A 21,119-nucleotide genomic window follows, 5' to 3' on the forward strand; every position below is an offset into this window, starting at 1 on the left:
GTTTAGCCTGCTATTTTTATGTGCTCATGACATGGGGATCTAAGTCCAGATATTAGTTATCTACACATTCATCATCCCCCTGAAACAGTCACTCCTAATCCTCAAGTTAACATATATTGGTGAAACAAGGCAAGTAGTTTAAACCAACACAGTAGAAGAATGCTGGTTCAGTCTTCATATTACTGTCTAAAATATGATATTTAGAAAAGTGATTAGATCTGATAGTACGTTTATATGATTTTCATAGAACTTACATAAACTTCTCTCCCTTTGTAAGTTTAATATATTTGAATGAACTTATGAGTACATAGTGCTGGTCAGTAGTGCTCATTTTTTAGATTAGAAAAAGATTAATCTCATGGATGCCTCAAAGTGGGTATTAGAGAGACATAACTATAAAAATGTCCACCTTTCCCATTTTGTTTATTTTCTTTTGGACAAAATTGGTCATATTCCACTAAAGATCTGCTCAAGACTTTGAGAAATCTTTACTTCAACACACTGATTTGTTTTACCTAAGCTTGTCGTTACAAATGTAGAATCATAGAATCATCAAGGTTGGAAAAGACCCACAGGATCACTCAGTCCAACCATCCAGCCATGACCAATGGTTCTCACTAAACCATGTCCCCCAACACAACATCGAAATGTTCCTTGAACATCTCCGGGGTCGGAGACTCCACCACCTCTCTGAGCAGCCCATTCCAGTGCCTGACCACCATTTCCGAGAAGTAATATTTCCTAACATCCAGCCTGAACCTTCCCTGGCACAGTTTGAAGCCATTCCCTCTAGTCCTATCACTAATCCAAACACCGCAATTTAATTTCCTAAGCAAAGAAGCCTATTCAGTTTTTACAGAAGACAATAACACCTTTATTTTTTCTACCACTTACATCTTGCAATGTTATCTATTTGAAAGAACTGTATTCCAACAAGCATTTTCTCAGATGCAAATTTCTATGTATTTGCATAAACAGGAAATCACCAATAACAGATAATCCTTTAGAAAGGGATAAAACTACTTTACACACTATCTTATGAATCTCTAAGAGTAGAAGAATCACTTACATGAAGATAAGTAGTAACTTAAATACAAGTTAATTCTGAACATAAGAACCTAAACTTTCCCATTCTATAAAGAGGAATCTAGTAAATTACCTTCTGACTGATTGCCAAAAGCATTTCCAGTGGGTGATATAACATACCAGTGACATTAAGTGGAAAACATGAGATTTTTAACACTGCTACCCACCTTCAAAGTACAGTCTTTTCATGCTGTTTCTTGAGAATCTTACAGATTTCTGCAAAGCATCAGCATTCATAGGATTGTCTTACAGCTACAGTCAGGCAACTGAATTTGACCTTTGATTAACGCTATTGACCATTAGCACAAAATGCTGAGCACAAAACACTATTTTAATCCATCTCTCCTGATTAGGAATTTAAGAAATAAAAACTTTACTATATAATATTTTCCGGTGAACACAGCAGGTATACACCTCCCTATCAAAATCTGTAGTATAACAAATATTAATATAGATACATTAACAAAGAATTGATTATACTGATCAGTACTCTCCTTTCTCATCTAAAACTGGTGGTTTTAATTCATTTCAGTATAAAGATAGATTTTATGGTGATTTAAGAAATACCCGTTAACTACAAGACCATTGGCTGTGACACAACAAGCAGCTTCCGCTTACAATGGCTACTCTGAAAGTAATGCCTCCTATTTTATTATGCTGATCTATAATGTCAGAGGCAGATATTGGTGATATGGCAGCAGGGGTTGAACCTTCCTGCCAGTATTCCACTACATTTTGTTGCTGTGTGACAGGTGGCAGCAGAAGGGCACTGACATGGAAGTGCATATGAAGCTAAGGTATGGAACTAAATTCCTTCGTGTGGGAAAAATTGCATCCATTAATACTTGTTGAACATTTATGGAGACCAAACAGTGGATGTGAGCACAGTGAGGTGGTGGGTGGTGCATTTCAGTAGTGGTGGCAGCAATGTGAAAGACAAGCCAAGTTCTGAAATGTTGTGCAGATTTCAATGTGTGACACACAAACTCTTGTTTGCTGCTGGCAGAAATGCATAGCTAATTGTAGTGACTATACTGAAAAAGTGTTTTGTATCTGAGAATCTGCTCTATCAAACTGAGTTATTGTGCACTTTATATCTGTTGTAGCTACCATGGAAATAAATAAGAGGCATAACTTTCATGGAAATAAACAGGAGGCATTACTTTTGGGGCCACCTAATGCTGCAACAAGGTTGACAAGCATTACAATGATGGCACTATACAAATACATTATAAAGCAGCAAACATGCAATTGCTTTCACTGTAACTTCTGGTGGCCAAGGGGGTAGAAGTTGGAGGAAGGAAAAGAGGAAAAGTCTCAAGTAAACAAAGAAATGTTTCCTCTGACTCACTTCGTCAGGTGCTGTAACTGAATAAACTATTATACCTTCATTAAAAAATAAATGAAGTCAGTGACTGCTTAGATCATTCTGAATTCCTACACTTAAAATTTGGTGTCCAAGTATTTACTGTGCAAAGGCATGCAGTAAACATGCAAGCAACCAGGCGGTGCCTAACAGGCAGGGAGTTCTGTATCTCAGCACAGGGTGCCCCAACCCACTTATTACCAGTGTTACTCTTTTAGTCTCAGGAAGCAGCAGCACTTTTAACACTGCCGGAGCCACAGAGACAAGACCTATCTACTCTGCACATTTCTGAGAAAGCAGCAGCTCCTACTTCACACGTATATATCACACAAACACATAAATGACGTGCACCACCCCATACAGGAGTTACCAAACATCTTGCTTTTATGTGAGAGAACACCACCTGTGTGACACCACCTCTATTCCTTTTCCACATTTCAGGCACTGGATCTATCTTTATCATGCAGTGGCTTTTACATACATAATGGCTTTTGTAGGAGCAAAACCAAGATACTGAACAGAATACTTAAGTTCTTATTTCAGTGATTTTTAATAAACTAACAAACTTCCATACCTATTCTCCAGATTCTTCTCAGAGTTTCTTCTCTACTCCTTGTCATCTCCTTTCACAACTGGATTGTTCACGATCCAATCAAGATCTCTGAAAGGTTCACACCATGTGAAAGCAGGTCAAGAACACGGCTCTAGATTCACACAGGAAGCTGCAATAAAGGCATCTGTATAACACCTAGGATTATTTGTCAACAATGATGAGAGAAGCGGAATGAAATACGATGCAAATATTAAGTACTGACAGTTACCATCTTTACAGATGATTCCATACCTCAGTATAACATTAAAAATAGAAGCTCTTGCACTTAAAATGTAGTAACAGTAGGGAAAACATTCATCTTGGAGTCTAAAATATTCCTAGGATATCTTACTTCTCTTCAACTACATGTTAAATACTCTTTAGAATACAGTGGTCTCATTTACTGTTGATGACGACAATTTAACTGATCTGAAGTTTGATTTCTAATATATGGCCAACTAAATCTAAATTCTAAAAGACTGTTTCAGCTTGTTTGCTAGGTGTTAGAACCAAAGTTCACTGACATCACTGAAATTTCGGGCATGCCTTTTTTTTTCCAAAATGTATAGTCCAACTTGAGCAAGGTAAGACGTGTCAGCTTGCTTTATGTTTCCATGCCTAACCCAATGACGTTTGCAGTCAGGTAAGGAAATGGTGTTCCCAGATGTAGGTTTGGCTCTGCATCTCATAGCAACATTTTCGGGGCATGAGGAGGTTGGGCTAGGGTGGTATAGCTGACCAAGAAGTTTAAGCATTCTGACCGGGCAACAGTGAGACCAAGCTGATACTGCATACGCAGGGCAATAAGTACGTGGTCAGAATAAATCTGTCAAGCTCAGCAGCGTAGAAAGAACTGCACTTTATCTCCCAAGTCCAAGGTGCTGTCTACTGACTACTGCTGCTGTGAAGAGGGAAGGGAAAAATAAAGACCTAATTAAAAAGAGGGTGGAAAGCCCTAAAGAGTTAAGCTTGTTACTCTGGATGTTGGAAGAAAGAGAGGGTGTAGGAAATGACCCCAGCTCTGGTACCATCTGCCTCTGTCCTCTTAGTGAAAATGGCCGTGTCTCAACTCAGCTTTTTCTACAAGAGGAGAAAGCAGGAAGCCTGGCTGTCATGACCCTGGGCTACACAACACTGCCAGCAGCCCCAGATTTCAGTAGTCACAGTCTCTAATAGCAAATGAAATGTCTGCATCTGAGTACAGCCTACTACAGCCCCCACTAACTTTTAAGACTGGAAAAGGGCATCCAATACAAACCCCTGCAAATCCTTCATCTCAGATATGGTATAATTATATCATTCATTTTGACAATGTGACACAGGGGGGGCAATAAATATCCATTTCTCAGTGAGACTAGTATGACATGGCTACTATGGATGGTTAGACTGCTTAATTTATGTTTCAGACCTCATTTGAATTCATTAAGCATTTCCTACTACATTCAGCCTTGCTATAGGTAGCCACTTATAAAGGTTATAAGAAATAAACACTTTAGGCATGGGCAATTCATTTCTTCCTTCAACTTGCCTACCGTTTGTGAAACTGTGTGCTCTACAGCAATGAATACAATAACTAATTTCTAGAAAGCACGAAAGCTGGAAGCTTCAAACCACTGTGGAATGGTAAAGTGTTGCAAATATTCTACTAGAAAAATGAAAACAAACAAACAAACAGCAAATGTTTAAGACACTGAAGGTGTTCTTAACAGTGAAGATTAATGTTGTACATTGTTTATGGATTTTTGAAGAATGCTTTCAAGAAAGCCACTTACCACACACAGCGATTTTTGCATTTGAAAAATAATTAGTTCTGGGGTGGGATTTTTGACAAAAGACAACAAGACAAACATTTTCTGAATTCTTACCAAGAAAGAAGGTAAACACATAAAGACGTGTGGAACTAAATTGAATCCCTCACCTCTCAGTGCACTGTTTGCTGTCCTTTAAAAACATGCTAACCCAGTGTGCAGTTCATTAGTATTCTAATTGCCAAGTAGTGCTCAGTGGTTGTCTCGGGCTGTCTGATTAAAAATTGAACAAAATTAATTTTTTTTTTCCATTGCCAGATGCACTGAAGTCTTTTTTTTTTAATTAAACTCCCTTCCAAACACTTAAGATCACATGTCATCACAGCGGAGCAGTAACTGGCCATACATTGCAAGAATAGATCATGAAAGACTATTAAATTCCAAATTACAGTGCAGAGGTTTTATTCTCATAATTCACAGCTCTTCTGTTCATTTCACCTGATCTTTCATTCCCTAAAGGTGAAAGAAAACCTGATGGGGCTATGACCAGAGCATGGAAGTCATCACCAAGATCTATACCAAGCTATGGAACACATGAGACAGTTTCAGTGCTTGCTTCCACTATTTCTTTTTCCTGCACTGATCTCCAACTATTAACAAGAATTAGGTGCTCTAGGTGGGATCTTCTTGTCAATGTGATTTTGGTTGCCAAACCGCCTCAGGCACTTAAAAGCAACATCTGGGCATCAACCATTTAGCTATTTTCTTCTAGTTACAGATTTATCTAACATAGAGCTATATCAACAGGTGCCTCCTTGAATCATCATACTATTAAGTATCAGTAGGATGTAATACTTCTGTAAAGCTAAAAAGGATGACCTAGCAACTGAGTTTCTGGACAGAATCCTCAAACACCCAGGGTAAATTTTCAGGCACATCCACACCTAACATCTGACTTACCTGATAAAATGACTTAAGCTACCTTGTTATTACAGTAGGGATCTTTATTTTAATTCATTATAGTTGGATACTACACAAATAAAATTAATCATATTATGTGTACAGACACTGCAGTTCTGGAGGACAAAACAAATTCTATATGCAGAACACAAAGATTAACAGGCCCCAGGGCATTCCCAAGTCAGAAGGAAAACAAAAACAACAAGGTGTCATTTTAAGCTTCAGCCAACCACAATAACACATCAATCACTTTCAGCAAGGACAAGAGAAGAATCTTGTTAGACTCAGGGTAGGCTGAAGATCAGACCATGCTCCCCTGTTTTGCTCACATTCAGTATGCACTCAGTGACACTAACTATGGCATTTGTGAAATCTGTCTAAAAGAAAGCAGTGAAAGTAGTGAACATGTTACAAAGCCATAGGGAACATGCTAGGATTATATTTTAAAAGCTTAAAAAAACCTTCAGAAGTACTGAATGAACTTATGCCAGTCTCTAATAGTAATAGTTTTATGTAAAAAACTAAGTTCAGATTCTTTCTCCACATCCAGCTCCTCAAGTCAAGGAACTGAGTAGTTAGAAAGATCATCTTCCAGCGCATAAGATGTTTTATAAAGTTTGATAAGACAATGTTAGGATTTTTGTTATGAAACATGGAGGAGTCCTTTTTTCTCTTCTTATTATATTTGGTTAGGTATTCTTTTCCATTTAAACTGCTAATCAAAATGATGACTCTCTAAAGATTAAACACAAACCTACAGTTCATGTTTCATCATCATCAATGAGCTCTGTATCAAGCTCACCTTCATTGAGTTTTACTTGCATAGTGATGGTAGTTTTCATACATGCCCCAGATATGGTTACGTAGTCTGATGAACCACACACATTTATTAAGTTGCTCAGAAACTACTTAAAATATTGAGAAGGGCATAGCTCTAAGTAAGGAGATGGCTATTCATGGAGGTCAGACTGCAATCCTAGGGAAGACACAGAATTGCCATAATACGTCATATTAAAAGTATATCTAACCTGTACTTTAATTCCGAGATGGATCAGTAGAAATGCTTTAAGAGCGTGCAAGACCACAACCAGTTTAGTGGCATGTGATTGTTCACTCACTTGCTGAGTTCCCAGCAATCCAAAATAAGGACTTCCCAAGGCAAAAACGCTCTCAGACATACGGTCTGATTTTTGGGTGGTCCTTTGTGGGGCTGGGAGTTGGAACCGATGATCCCTACGGGTCTTCTCTAACTCAGGATATTCTTTGATTCTATGATATTTTTAATTCCATTATTCCTTTGGTTTTCATTCCACCAAGTGATGAATTCTACCACAAATATTATGTGCTGTAAGAAGTATTTTTTGTTTGTTTTAAACTTGCTAACCTGTAGATTTTGTATTGTGAGAAATGGGGAAAGACTTCTTGCTATTCATTTTATTCCTCAGTATTTATTTCTCTTAAAATAATTCAGTTTTATGAGCTGAATCTCATAGTTGCAGAGGTAGCTAATATGCATCTGGGGATATTGTTAAGGTTGAGAACCAGTTCTCTATATGTGTGTAGAGAGAATTAAAGTTTGTTTTAGCTGTTCTTCAATTTATTCAATATTCTCCTAAACTTTTCAGATAAAATTCTTTGGAAACATTAAACTACTTTGGAAGCAGGAATTTAAGAAGAGAACCAAACTGCAACAATTTTCAGCAATTAAAAAAAAAATCTTGAGTGCTTTGCTTTGAAGTGTGGATGCCACAGGTGAAGACAACCCACACAGTAATAAGAGAACAACTTGTAGACTGCGGAGATGATTCGGTGACCACAGGCATTTGTGGATCAGATGCTTACAAAGCCTCTATCATTTTTAAAGACTGGCACTCAAGATCTTTTAGTAGTTACATAGGTGATGCATCAGTCTTATAGTCAGTTCAGCATTGAAAGGTAACAAAGAGGTTTTATAATGGAACTATTAACAACAATTCACACATTTTATGACACTTTTTTTTTTACTGTACTTGTACAAAAACATCTTAGTTATGAATAGCTGTGCATATGTCCTAGTGGTTCGAATTAAACATCGGTTCTAAGAGCTTTCCATTCTAAATCTAAGCATCTCCAATGATCAAAATATTGTCGATTTTAAAGGAAAAGTATTCTTCTTCTGCAATTAAATAGTCTCACTGCCTTAAGAAACTTTCCCACTGTTACCTACTATACTTAACACAGTGTAACCAACAGCTAAGTAATGCAAAATACAGAATCCAAGCATGCTGAAACTTAAGCTTCATCCAACTGACTTCATTTACCAGGCTGTGACTTTGCAAATCCTTTTTCATAAGTCAAACTAAAGCGAGCAGCAGTGCTGGATTTGTAGTAAAGGGCACCTCTCCAGCATTACCATTTTTCACCAGAAACACGTACAGCTTCCCATTCCACTTCTAAAGGAAACTGCCTAGAGTGTGGAGGAAGAACCAAGAAATATTGGCCTGCCCTGATGTTAAATCATTATGGCTATGACAGGCATTCCTACACATGATGCATGTGTAGTTGCGAATAAGGTCACTGCATTGTTCTCCTTGGCAGTTAACGCTATGTGCTGAACACCTCAGCTTCCATTTTAAATTTACACTGGCTTCACACCCTCAAAAATTAGATGAAAAATTTGTTAAGTAATTATATTTCTATGCCTAATTAGCCAATATTTAATTCACAACTGGCATATTTCACCTTTCTGAGAGCTACTTCAGACATGAATTTCACATCTGAGCTTCCCATACCACTGAGCTCCAAGCTAATTTACTATTTCACATATTGTTGCATGTTGCAACAGTAAATAATACAATTATAAAAGCCAAATTAAGGGGTATGTTAGATACAGGCTTCCCTTATATCACTTTTGGATAAAAATGAGTGCTGCTGGACTAATATCACAGTTATGGTATATGCACAAACCAGGTCAGCACTGCGTGCAGTCCATCCCATGTTTCTAGCAGCACACTGCTTGCATCAGCAGCCTGGCACAGGTAACACCCTAGTGCTTCCTAGCCATTGTAATTACTGTGAAAGCACAAAACTCCTGGAAGTATATATACACATTTCTGTCATCAGTTACAGTAAATTAGTATGGCAATGATAAAAGTAAACTGCAATGATTTTATTTAGAACAGACAGCAACCCTGTCTCAGAGACATTTGCTAATAACAAAAATTAATCTGAGCAATGCAGCACTGTACTTCAAAAAATACTGCTAGTACTAGCATAGTATTAGCTTGCATAAATTTGGAAAATTAGGACTCACTGACTGCAGTATTTGGAGAAAAAAAGACAGGATTCTCTGAAGAAAAAGACTTCTTAAAAAATCTCACCACAAGACAGCATCTCTCATCATGGATGCTGGCCAAGTGCTTCCAATATTTTGTGAGTTAGCGCAGCCAGAGGCAAAAACAAACCCAGTAGTCACCAAGAGAGCTTGTGGGGTTTCCCCTGGTAGCTTCCCATCCAAGTACTATGCATACTTTGTGAGATCTGATACTACATGTGGCAGAGCTGCTGCTAAGAGGATCACCACGGGATTATTTTAATGTTCACTGAAATTGAAGCAATTTATTACATATCGCAGTAGCATCACTTTCATTCAAATTATAAGAGGTTGCAAGTAGCCTTTTAAACCTGCTTTGCCTTTCCCTCTGGTATCAGCTTACCTTCAAGCTCTTGGAAAGATGATGCTGTGCGAAACAGGCGTCAGAGGTTATACTAAGAACAGAGCATTCAGTGAGCACCCTGTTGACCTCCCAGAGCATGCATGGTTAGTAACATCCATCTGCATGCTTAAATTGGGTATCCCCAATGGCCTGAGAATGGGATGCATCTGTGGAACAAGTTTTGCACTTACTTGAATATTATCATAAAACATTTACATGATTTAATTAGATTATGTAAATGCTTTACTCCAATTTGAAGCTTTGAAAATCATAATGTCACGCTCTAAATTATGCAAGTATTGAAAATGCTTTTCACAGCAGTAGAGCAAAAACACCAGTGAGACAGTCCTGCCACATTCCCTTCTGCTCTTCTCTGCACACCAGAAAAGACCACACAGAGTGCATTAATCTTGACTTCTTTTCTATTAAAATTTTCTGCATGTAACACAGTTATTTTGTGCTATAACTTCAAGCTAAGTCCCAAACCCAAATTTGATTTGGTTTATATCCATATCCCAAACAAGTAGCAGATTTTTCACTGTCTTCCCCGCCATTCCGAGGCAGAGCGTGTATTTCATGGTGAGTAGACCTCAGTAAGGAGATTCAAAGAGTTATTCATGGAAAAACTTCCTACTTGCAGAGCAATTAAAAAGGGACATAAAGTCTTAAAATATCTATTTTGAAGTTAGTACTTATATTTTAACTTACTTCTGTGGTACTCCTGGATTGTGGTGCTGCCACAATACTGAATACGTCACTAAGTGATCCTATACTCCATTGGACATCTTTTAAACTGTACTAAAAAGGATTTTGTACAATCTACAGTAATATGCTACAGCAAGTACGGATCGTAACAAATCACAGTGCTTATTTTTGTCTCCAAATAAGTGACGAAGTAAACTATTATGAGTTAATTCAAGGAATTAGTACTGTACTTAAGGAAAAGTTATAGAAAGTGAGTAGATGAATTTTAGTGGAATTTGCCATTCTGAGTATCTTTTTTTTTTTTTTTTACTGATGCAAACTTAGTGCACTAGCTTCTTCTTCAATATAGCTGCTTAATGTCTCTGAAAAACATGTTTTGATCTTATGATACAGATTGTCATAATGGGCTCTGACACACGGCACCAGTTTACACTCAGTTCTCAAATCTTTACATATAGTAAGGCTACTTCATCCCCAAGTCCTACTGGTTCCTTCAAATTCTGAAGCATCCATCCTCCTTCTATAAAACTGAATGAATAGATGAAATTAGAATAAACACTGAGTATGTGAAAAATGATCTAAAACATTGAACTTCAAGGCAAGGACACTGAGAATAAGAGCATGGAGAAAGACTTACTTATTCCCATTCAAGCACATGGCAGTTCTTCACCACAAGGTGAAAGGAGCAACCCCAAGGCTCTCGAGCCATGGGCGACCAGATAATAAGGTCATACGCAGGCCAGGTTATGTTTCATGAGCATGAGTATATCCATGCTGATACAAACCACCTAGGGTAAGGCATATCTCTAGCATTATCCTAGATCCCTGACTCATCATAGAATGAATTCATCTTTATTTTTTTCTTACACAGACTGGGACTCCTGAGAAATCTGGTTCTTACTCTGCAATCCTGACATTTATGGCATGATGCACAGCTTTTGTTCTGAATTCCAAAAAAGGTAACGACTTGTGGCAAAAGGATGCATGAAAGTCAATGGAGAAAAGCCATAAAGATTAACAGTAGATTACAGACAGAGGGAAGGGTGTTGTGGTGGGAAACAGTTGTTCAAGGACTCAATAGGGAAAAAAAAAAGCAAAGATAAATGAGGTATAAAACCCAAAAGGGAAAAACAGAGCTAGAATGTGGTAACTCTATGACAGAGAATCAGGCAGCAAAGGACAAGCCTTCCCCAGTCTGCTGACACATTCCTAGCCAGCAAAATTCATTCCAAGTATCTTAGTGAAAATGGGGAATAAACTAGTGTCAGACCTGGTAGCTTATTAAACACATGCTTACATCCTGCTTGCCAAATTTCTCTCCCCATTTCAAGACATCCAACAGAGTAACTGACAGAAGCCACTGTCTTCTCCCATACAACCTTCCCTGATAGCAGCTCTCTTTGATGACAATGAAAAGTACTGTTTATGATTAGAGGAAGATGTTTATCTGCAACACACTTGCTTGGCTTTCCTATTCCCTATTGACTTCTACTCAATCATCACACAATGTTTTAACCTGTTGTGGTTTTTTTGTTTGTTTTTGTTTTTGTTTTTACATTTTGTAGTAAATGTAAGTGCATTTTACATTCACTACTTCTTCCAGAACAATCCACCCAGAATTTAATTTTTGGGGGTATGTGGGAAGACAAATGATAAACTCAGAGACATATTTATCAAAACTCTAACATTATCAGGGATACAATTGAGCCCCTTTCACTATAGAGACAGAATTTTTCTGAAGTAGTGGTCAGTAACAATTAAAAAAATTCAAAAGTGAAATATTAATAAAACTTGTTACCTGAAAGCAATTTGCAACATACAGACAAAAAATCTCCCTCACCTCTGGTGAATAGTGAAGAGGTAAGCAAACTCTAGGTAGTAAAACTCATCAGCTTTCCCAGCAGACATTATTCCACAATGCACAAACCAGAACTGCCTCAGACTCATCCATGGGCAATACTGGAAGAGCCCAGAATACTTACTCTCCAGTTCTGATGGGTCTTAAATCAGCTCATAAGGCTGTCACACAGGCCTGACAACAAAATTAAGTTGCTCTTTTCTAGGTTCCACAATGTTTTTCCTGTGATAGGAATCCTTGAGATGAAGCTCCCAATGCAGAACTGCACCCTCCTGTGGTTACTGGAGAAAATAAATTGAGCACAGATGACTGAAATTATTCTGATTCAATTATTTCACAAACACTTCAACTAACCATATTTATCAGCCTCCTAAACTCATAAATCACAGCAATCTCTGTTGGGAAATTCAAAATTGATGTGGCCCCACCTGAATCAGAGAAGGCAGTAGGCATCTGACAGCCTTGAGGAGCAGCCTTGTGTGAGCTGATTGGAATTTCTACCAGTATTAATCTTAATAACCTCAGGTAGCTTCCTCCCTGCAGCCTATGTATTTTGCACAAACAGTGAAGGAGGGAACAATCTAACAATTACTCCACTCATTCTTTCCTGCTGACTCTGTTTTCTGATAAATACGAACATGTCAGTCACACTCAGGCTTCATCCATAGCCTTTCTTAGATTTTAGCAATGACCAGCCCAAAACCAGCAGAATTGAAATTGTGGTTTAAACCCTGAGTGCAGGGCAAGAGAAAAGAAACCTGAATACCTCCTGATAGAGCAGCATGAATGCTTAAAAAAAAAAAAAAGCAGCTTTTCCCTGTTTTAAAAGAAATGCCTGTGAACTGCAGCAGAAAATTGTACAGGATTTCTGCAAGTTACTCCAACAATAGACTGAAAATATTCAAGCAGTATTAACAGTGAAAACAGATGATTAAAACATAGATCAGAAACATGCATCCATCTAGGAAGCTGAATCCAAGCAACTGTCACTCACAACTGACAGGGTGGTCAGAACTGTTGTTGAAGCTCTCTGATATTTGCTTTGCGAAGGATTAAACAGATCCCATTGTGATGAAGCTCTAATTTGTGCTTTTGCTAACAGATTTTCCTATAATAATATATCTACCAGATTTTTCCTGTTTTACCCAGATAAAATGAGATACAAAACCAAAAAAAAAAAGCAATGGCATCAAAGTATCTATGGCTCCATCTACCTACCAGCTCCTATCAGCAGCCATGTATGCACCCAACGCACTTTGGTAGTTTCAAACAGATGTGTTATATAGCCAATCTCCTAATGATAAAGAGACATTTTTAATTTTAAGAAGATATTGTCCTGTTTGTGCTGTTATGTCCTTATTCTGAGGAGCATAACCCTTTAGGAAGCAGTTTCAGGGAGGAAACTTCTGCTCAATATAACACAGGTGTATAGCTGAACACAGCTGAATTTATTCAAGTGAGTATTTTATCCCACCAATTGCATATTGGAAAACAGACCTTTTTCACAATTTTTGCATAGCCAAATTCCAGGTATTCTTCACTCACGCACACTCCTTTCCGTGCATAAAATCAAGGGATGGTCCATTCCTGTTTTTTTTCTCCCCATTTTAAGCATAAGCTCTTTTCCATGGTCAGAAATAAGGAAAATTAGGCTTTGTGTTGTTTTTTTTTTTTATTCCCTCTTCACACATGTTCTAAGACAAGTTATGTACCATCATATACTAAATTTAACCCATTCTGTTTAGAAAATAAAGCCATCAGGGAAACTATACAAATTCTCAGCTGACTGTGTGCACTGTGATACACTGAACAACCAATCTACAACTTCCCTGCATAGATGCGGTAACTTCATTTCTGATGTATTTGTTACTACCTTCAATTACTGTTTATTAGAAAAATTGAAATGAAAACAAACAAACTCACAATTTCGCTAAGAATTTCTTCATTCAAACATATTTTCCTTGCTCAACTCTTTGCGCTACTGATCCAAATACCAATACCATTCCCGTAGTTTTTCAATTGTCCCTCTTGCCTCAGTTATCTGCAAATTTTTAGAAAGTGGAAGAGGTTCAGAGAAATTGACTGCCAAGTCTATTATCATCCCAGGGTTCAGCTCATATAGACTTGTTTGTGATTATAGTATGTGGTATCTCTGAATTTTCCAGTGCTTCCCATGTTCTCCTAAATCCATTCTGTCTTTTCCATAGTTCCTCTTGCCAAAATCCTAAACTCTATGCAGAATCAAAATAAATGGACAATTTGCTGAAAAGGTACATCAGAGGTCCTCCCTGCTCAGCCCAGCTGCTTGGCAGCTGTTGCTGTAGCTCCAGGGCAACAGCAACTCACATATTTGCCATGCATCTCCACATGGGGAGCTTGGCTCCTGGATTCAGGAAGACTCATTCGTCTCTATCTCCCGAAAGTTATCTTCTGTGCTGGAGCATTAAAACCCTTTATGAAGTTGTGGCTGCAGTAGCACTAAAACATAAGGACTCAGTACTTTCTCTAGAGCAGCTCAAGGCTTTTCTGCAGCATGGTCAGTAAGGAAAGGAGGATATGCCTCAGATATTTTATTAAGCACATATAATTATCTTGAGTTGTTATCACTAGGACATTCCTTGTAAGTCATAAACAAAATATGTTTTGCAGATATAGCTAGCGTGGCTCAAGAGACAGCCAGCTTGAAATCTTCTTCCTGTGATCTTCCACATGGCAAGATGTATGGAAATAGCACAAAATTGCATTGAGGTGGTTCAGATTAAAGATTTTTTTTTTTTTTTTTTTTTTTTTTAACCATGAGAGGGGTCAAACACTTCCCAGCAGTTCCCCAGGCTTCCCATGGTTGATGACCCATGCCTGTCAGTGCTCAAGAGTCATTTGGATAATGCCCTCAATAATATCCTTTAACTTTTCATTAGCCATGATGTGGTCAGACAGTTGCACTAGATATCTTCGTGCATCCCCCCCTTCCAAATAACCTACTCTATCCATTCCAGCCTCTTAAGAGTGCTATTTTCTCAGTCTGATTACCCCATCTGATAACTGAATTGTAATGAAACAACTGTTCACACACACAGTTGTATCCTGAAAAGAAAAATAACCAGCTGAAAATCCTGCCCCTTTACAACTAAACAATTAAGATTAATCACTTATGGGTCGCTTTGTTTCTTTATATTCAAAACTTGTCAGCAACTACCCCCCATGAACCATCTCCAATGACAGAACTAAAATAGCTTAAATATAAGCCAGCAGTTCTCCAGCACCTAAATCATTTAAGGCAGAACGACTAATATGGAAGATTTTAAGGAGCTTTTAGAACATAGCTAAAACAACCAAACAAAAATTCTTCACCCTTACTCCCATAACTTTCTCTTCGTTTATTGCCAATTTCATCTGTCCTTCCTATTTCTGTTTGCCAAACTGATCTTTCATTGAACTTGTCCTTTTCAATTCACTTTTCATCCTGTATTTGTCAGTCTTCCTTTTACCTTTACTTCTCCTTTGTTTTGTTTCTCCAAATCACTTCTTGTCATTTTCTCTTCACTTCACTAGTTCCTCACTGACCAAAGTGGCAGGTGGAATGTGCAGAAGCAATGCACAAATTATTCTGAAGAGCATCCATGGCTTCACACTCAGCAGATTTCTTTATAGGAAGGCTAGGCCTCCCTAAAACGGATTTGCACTTTTCCTTGCTATTCCAGAAAGCAAGGACTTTCTGCAGCTTCAGAACAGCTCTCATACCACAGGTTCCACTGTAGTGCTAAGTGCCTTCTTTGTATCTCCCCCACAAAAACAAAAAAAACCATGAACATACTCTGTGAAAGCAAATAGCAATTCTGCAGCATTATAAACTTGTATCCAATACTGACATTTACAATTATCATTACTCTCTTTTCACTACTTCAGTAATATCCCAGACACAGCTACCACAATGACACATGAAGTCAGACTACAGCCTTAAAACAGCATAGCCTTGACTACCTTAAACTGCAAGAATTTCAGTCTCAAATATTGTAAGTGGTTCCAGGCTGTAAGATCTGGAAATTCCAAACAGAGACAGATACAGAGTCAATACTTCCTGTTGTCAGATGGAAAACATAAGGGTCAGCCAGCTTAATTCTTTCCAACTGTTCTCAGCTAATTTTAGCATTGAGCATAATACAGGTGATACTTCCACTCATCTTTGAGAAATGAAAAGGTAAGAGGTGAGAAGAATTGGCCTAGAACAAATGTCAAGTCTATCCATGCCATCCAATACTCATTTTTCATTAATTTTAAAATTGACAAGCAGCTCATTAATTCCCTGGGCTTCAGTACAAGTCAGGGTAATTTTAGCACTGACACCACAAGCAAAGTCCAGGTCAGTACTGAGGGGTATTGCTTTGCATTTCTTTTTTTCAATTTGAAGTTAGTATCTTTTTTAGCTAAAGAGAACCAGATAGTTATTTCAAGATTTTCATTAAATGGTCAAGATTTCTATTGACTCCATTTAGATCATGCTCAAAATCCCCATACGAATATTACTAATTCCTTTCTCCTTTAACAATTCACATTCCAGGGAATAAAAACACAACTTCAAAATCATTCCTGTAATTCTATACCAGACTCATATACTGAATTGCTGACAAAGAAAAGATTTTTAGCAACAAATCTGAAATAAAACAAATTTTTAGCTGGCAACATTTTTAAGGAATACAATATAGTTTTTCAAAAGCAAAACATACACATTCTGCAAAACAAAACTAAAAAGTCATTAAAGAGGTGATTGTTTGAAAATGGAACTACATGCTTACCATTTTCTCTTGAACACTGAAACAAGCCAGTGCTGGGAGATCGGTCAGATCACAACTTGCATCTCAGAAGAAATGATGGACACCACTGTACAGAAATCAGATCAGTTTGCCTCCAGTCTCCTTGCCAAGGAGTGTTTCACAACGTAGACATTTTCCAGAATTCATACTGAGATTCTATAAGAATTTCACTTGAGATGTGAAGGTTTCCTAAAACTTCCTAAAACAGAACTTACAACCATAGTAAACAATTGTGAGAGAGAAACATGAAGGAGTTCTATCAGAACCAGAGACAGAACCTTATAGAATACATTACTATTTTCTTTTTTTTTCCTTTAAACTTATTATTATTTTTAATTTTACTGTCAAATAGCACACCTAGGAAAGCAAGTAAAGACCAGGTAAGCACACAGGGATTCTTTGCAAGTATTCTTGGTGGTGTCCAGCAATTCATGGTTCAAAAGGATTTTCTCAGTCTTTACTTTTAACAGACTTTAATGGATTCACCTTACAAGTACTGGCCCACCTACTTTCAAGCCAAGTAAACTTTAAGGAGATTTGGTTGTTTGTTTGGTGGTTGATTTTTTGCAGAGGAGTGGGGATGAGGTGCAGTGGTAAGGAGGAGCACTGGAGCTCAACTGAATACCAACCTCATTTTGCATACTTGGAGCCACCACCTGGAGACTCCATTTAATAATCTCTAGTCCTGCCATCTGAAAAACAAAACGAAGCAACCACAGTACAATCACTCCCCACTCATCCTCTCCTTCCATCACTTCTGACTTCATGGAATATTATCACTTCCTCTCAACCACCTGTCTCTCAGTCTTTTTAGTTATCCTCATAACTGCCATTCATCATTCCTATCACCCTTCTCTAAAAACTTTTCCAGTTCCACTGTATCAATTCAAAGACAGAAGATACCAGAATTAGATACTGTATGAAGATGCACATAGTCTACAGGTTTATAAATATTATGTAACGTACACAGTATTTTATTTTCTTCTTTGCTTGCTTTCTAACAATTCCCCCTTATTTAGTTACTATATTAATCTACTTTACGCTGATGTTTTTAAAGATGTTATAACCCTAAAATCTCACTTCCAAGCCATAACAAAGTAATTTGAGACCACCAATGCATATCAATAAAATTAGAGTTTTCTTCATGTTTTCTGCATAGAATTTCATCTATTATTTCATCATCCAGTCACCCACAGTTCTTCAGTCAGTCATCTTTAGTACTCTGAATATCATTTAATGCAACTCCCCTGCAATGTACAGGGACATCGACAGCCAGATCTAGGTGCTCAGAGCCTGGTCCAGATAGCTGAAAATGATTAAAACTTGATCCTTCTTGCTCTCCTGATTCTTCTGTACTCATTTCATTCCAATTTCACCTGCTACTCCTTCCCTTCAGTGTTCACTGCCCCTCTTATTCCCTGTTGCGTGATATTACACACATTTGACAGAACTAAAACAAAAGAAGGCATTTTTGTTATTATTTGTTTGCAGGTAGAGCTGTCACATATAAGCTCTCAATATTAAAAAAAATGCAGCTACATCAAAATCAGTCTGAAATCTATCCCAGATTTTATTACACGTTATAATCAAACCAAATCCCACATATGGCTACATGATTTCCTGTCACCTTCCCACTACAAGCCATATACATTAACAGACAATAAAACTTCATTAGACCTTTATTCCTGATGTTAATGAGGTTTTGAAGAGCTCTGCTGTACACTGAAGAAAGATCACAGGGCTTTTTGTGTGGAAGAAAAAAGCAACAGGGTTTTGTGTCTGAAGACTGAAAGCTCCACAAAAGCTGCAGCTCCTTTGAGGATTTTGATATTCAAACAACTGAAGCACTACTGAGTTGGAAAAGTAATTTTTCTTACAACATACAAGCGCATATCTCATGCCTTATTACAGATTGAGACAATTTCAAACAGCACAAGTTTAAAACCTTAACACAGAAATGTAGACCATCAGAATTTCCAATGAAGCATTCACTCTGGAGCAGACAGGCATCACAGTAACACAAACAATAATACAGAGGTAACTAAATTAAGTCCCTCATATGAATTCTTCCAAACAAGTTTTTCAAAGAGCTATGAACAGAATTCAACTTTGGACACTTTGGTCTGTAGCAGCTAGCAATACCCTCAGAGTGTGTTTCCACAGCAGCAGCTGTGTGCACACAATTGGGCACATTTCAATCCAGGCAGAGGGTAAGGACAAGCAGAGGTTACGAGCAGGCCCTCCCTCATTTATCTCCAGCAGTTACTATAGTAACTCTGTTAGGAAGCTCTGGAAGAGGCTGGAATTGGTCTGTCCATTGGTCTATGCCAGTAGCCTTGGCATTTCTTCGGAGTACCCTTCGAGAATGCCACCACAACCAACACTACCACATATACACAAGTCCTGAAGATGATAGGAAAGAACAACGATGTAAAGACAACAAGGGATAACTGCTGTTATGTTCAGTCTAAGTATACAAAGAATAGGCAGCAGAATTTTCATCAAGTTGAGGGGGTGAGGATGTATCAGTATGTTCAGGAATATGTTACCACAACTTCCATCTACATTTCAAGTTTTCTGTGCATCCTCCTGCAGGGCAACATCTGTTCTCAGCATTAGCAGCAAGACAGTCACTGATGCCTAGGTCATACACTGCAAAAAGTATGATATAGCAAAGGACATTTTGTGCTTACTTGAAAGTCTGCTAAGTCATACTGCAGAATGGCAGAGTCAAAAGGATAAGAATGAGATTACTTACAAACGTCAAAAGGTTTTCCATGTTAACAGTGATGTAGCTCCAGAGTCCCTCAACATATACTACAGGACAACTAAGTTCTGCAAACACGGTATAATACATTATATGAGAATATAAGATCTTTTGGTAAAGATAGATGTTTCTAACAATACATAGCACAAAAATGCATTTAGTCTGCAAATTACAGGGTGGGACATCAATAATATTGTAAAGCTTAAATGAAAACTCCATTTTGATGGTTTCATCTTCATGATTAACATTCCCTCTTAGGATACACAAAATGTATTATGACAACCTTTCAGAACATTCCCAACTGCGTTTACAGTAGTTGAAGAGTGAACCAAAACAGCCAGCAGGAATGTGACCCTAACTAAGAACAGAAGGCTGCTTATATAAGGGAGAAAGATAAAATATTATTATTGTAAATGACTAGATGACTTCTGCCACATGCACCTTGTTCCAGTTTTATATCAGCGTTAACTCCTCTGTAATCCATTATGTCTGCATAAAGCTGAAGTAATAAATCAGTAGTATGGAAAGCACCTAGCATCTCCAGAAGTTTTGTAATTCCTAAACTCAGTGGCTATAAACAAAAAAACTAAAGAAAAACAACAACAATTAGTATGGCCTTTTCTAAAATAGGCATCAGACTTTCCAAGGTAAATACAAAAGACAAATTAAAAGTGTCCATATAAGTACAAATTTTCTTAACAAAAACGTATTTATGTTTAATAAAAATGAAAGTAGATCCTGAAAAAAGCATTAAACAATATCTACCAATTGTGTACATCAAAGCAACAATCCCATCATAATCCAAACAAATTATAATAGTATGTGATATTTAAGAGCTCTTGGAACCCTGTTAATAACAAGTCTCCCATCATAACTTAAAGAGGCAAATAGCCATGGGTCTGCTGAGGACCATTCAACTGCATATACACTATCTTCATGTTCTTCATAGGTAGCTATTACACTGTCCTGAAGGGGCTCTTTAATCCTAAAATTAAAAGAGAAAAAAAAAAAAGAAAGAAGAAAAGAAAGTAAGAATCCATCAACATTCTTGACTTAAAATGCAATGTTAAGTGTCATTAACACCTAGAGCACAAGATCCTATTTAACAATGCAGTAGTGTGGCTTCAAGGAAGCACCCTTCTACTCCTGGTACCTGCACATCCATACATTTCAGATAACACAGTCATGTAAAGTCTAAAGAACTCATTTGTAGGGATAAAACACATGCCATTCTCAACTTCAGTGCAGTTTTTCATGTCTCTTAGTACCCACTTGAAGCATTTCAATCTCTTCTACCCTTCCTCTCATACTTCAGGCATTAAAAGACAAGTGTTATTTTTTCCCTTAATCAACAGCTTTTCTCTCATCATGGTCCACCCTCATTGTTGCAAATTGAATTATTCAAAGCATATAATCTACTACATGAGAGCAGGCAGATAAGAAGTTTTGGTCCTTGACATCGCGCTCTCTCCTGTGCTGCAATCCTGGACTGATTCAGAGTAACAGCAAGGAAATAAAGGCACCCCTCCAA

General features: G+C 37.6%; 1 protein-coding gene and 1 long non-coding RNA gene across 9 annotated transcripts in view; both read right to left on the reverse strand.

The window, feature by feature from the left end:
* The window catches only part of LOC107053144, a 188,994-nt gene extending 171,475 nt beyond the window's left edge, over nt 1–17,519 (reverse strand). For 3 of the 4 annotated variants that reach the window (XR_005858530.2, XR_005858531.2, XR_005858532.2), the window contains exons 1-3: nt 13,934–15,211; nt 12,135–12,291; nt 3,027–3,174 (exon numbers count right to left, since the gene is read on the reverse strand). This is a non-coding gene — a long non-coding RNA (uncharacterized LOC107053144). Of the gene's footprint in view, nt 1–3,026; nt 3,175–12,134; nt 12,292–13,933; nt 15,826–16,803; nt 16,889–17,450 lie in introns of those variants that run through there. The other variant, XR_006938739.1, reaches the window with a different exon arrangement.
* Nucleotides 17,520–18,367: 848 nt separating this feature from the next.
* TSSC1 (tumor suppressing subtransferable candidate 1) overlaps nt 18,368–21,119 on the reverse strand; it is a 64,362-nt gene continuing 61,610 nt past the window's right edge. For 3 of the 5 annotated variants that reach the window (XM_046938922.1, XM_046938921.1, XM_046938923.1), the window contains one exon: nt 18,368–20,573. In XM_046938922.1, coding sequence (XP_046794878.1) covers nt 20,399–20,573 — 175 coding nt within the window. In that variant the 3' untranslated portion in view covers nt 18,368–20,398. The remainder of the gene's footprint in view (nt 20,574–21,119) is intronic. The other 2 variants (XR_005858090.2, NM_001031088.3) reach the window with 2 other exon arrangements.

This window comes from Gallus gallus, chromosome 3 (genome assembly GCF_016699485.2).
Source record: "Gallus gallus isolate bGalGal1 chromosome 3, bGalGal1.mat.broiler.GRCg7b, whole genome shotgun sequence".
Taxonomy (NCBI): domain Eukaryota; kingdom Metazoa; phylum Chordata; class Aves; order Galliformes; family Phasianidae; genus Gallus; species Gallus gallus.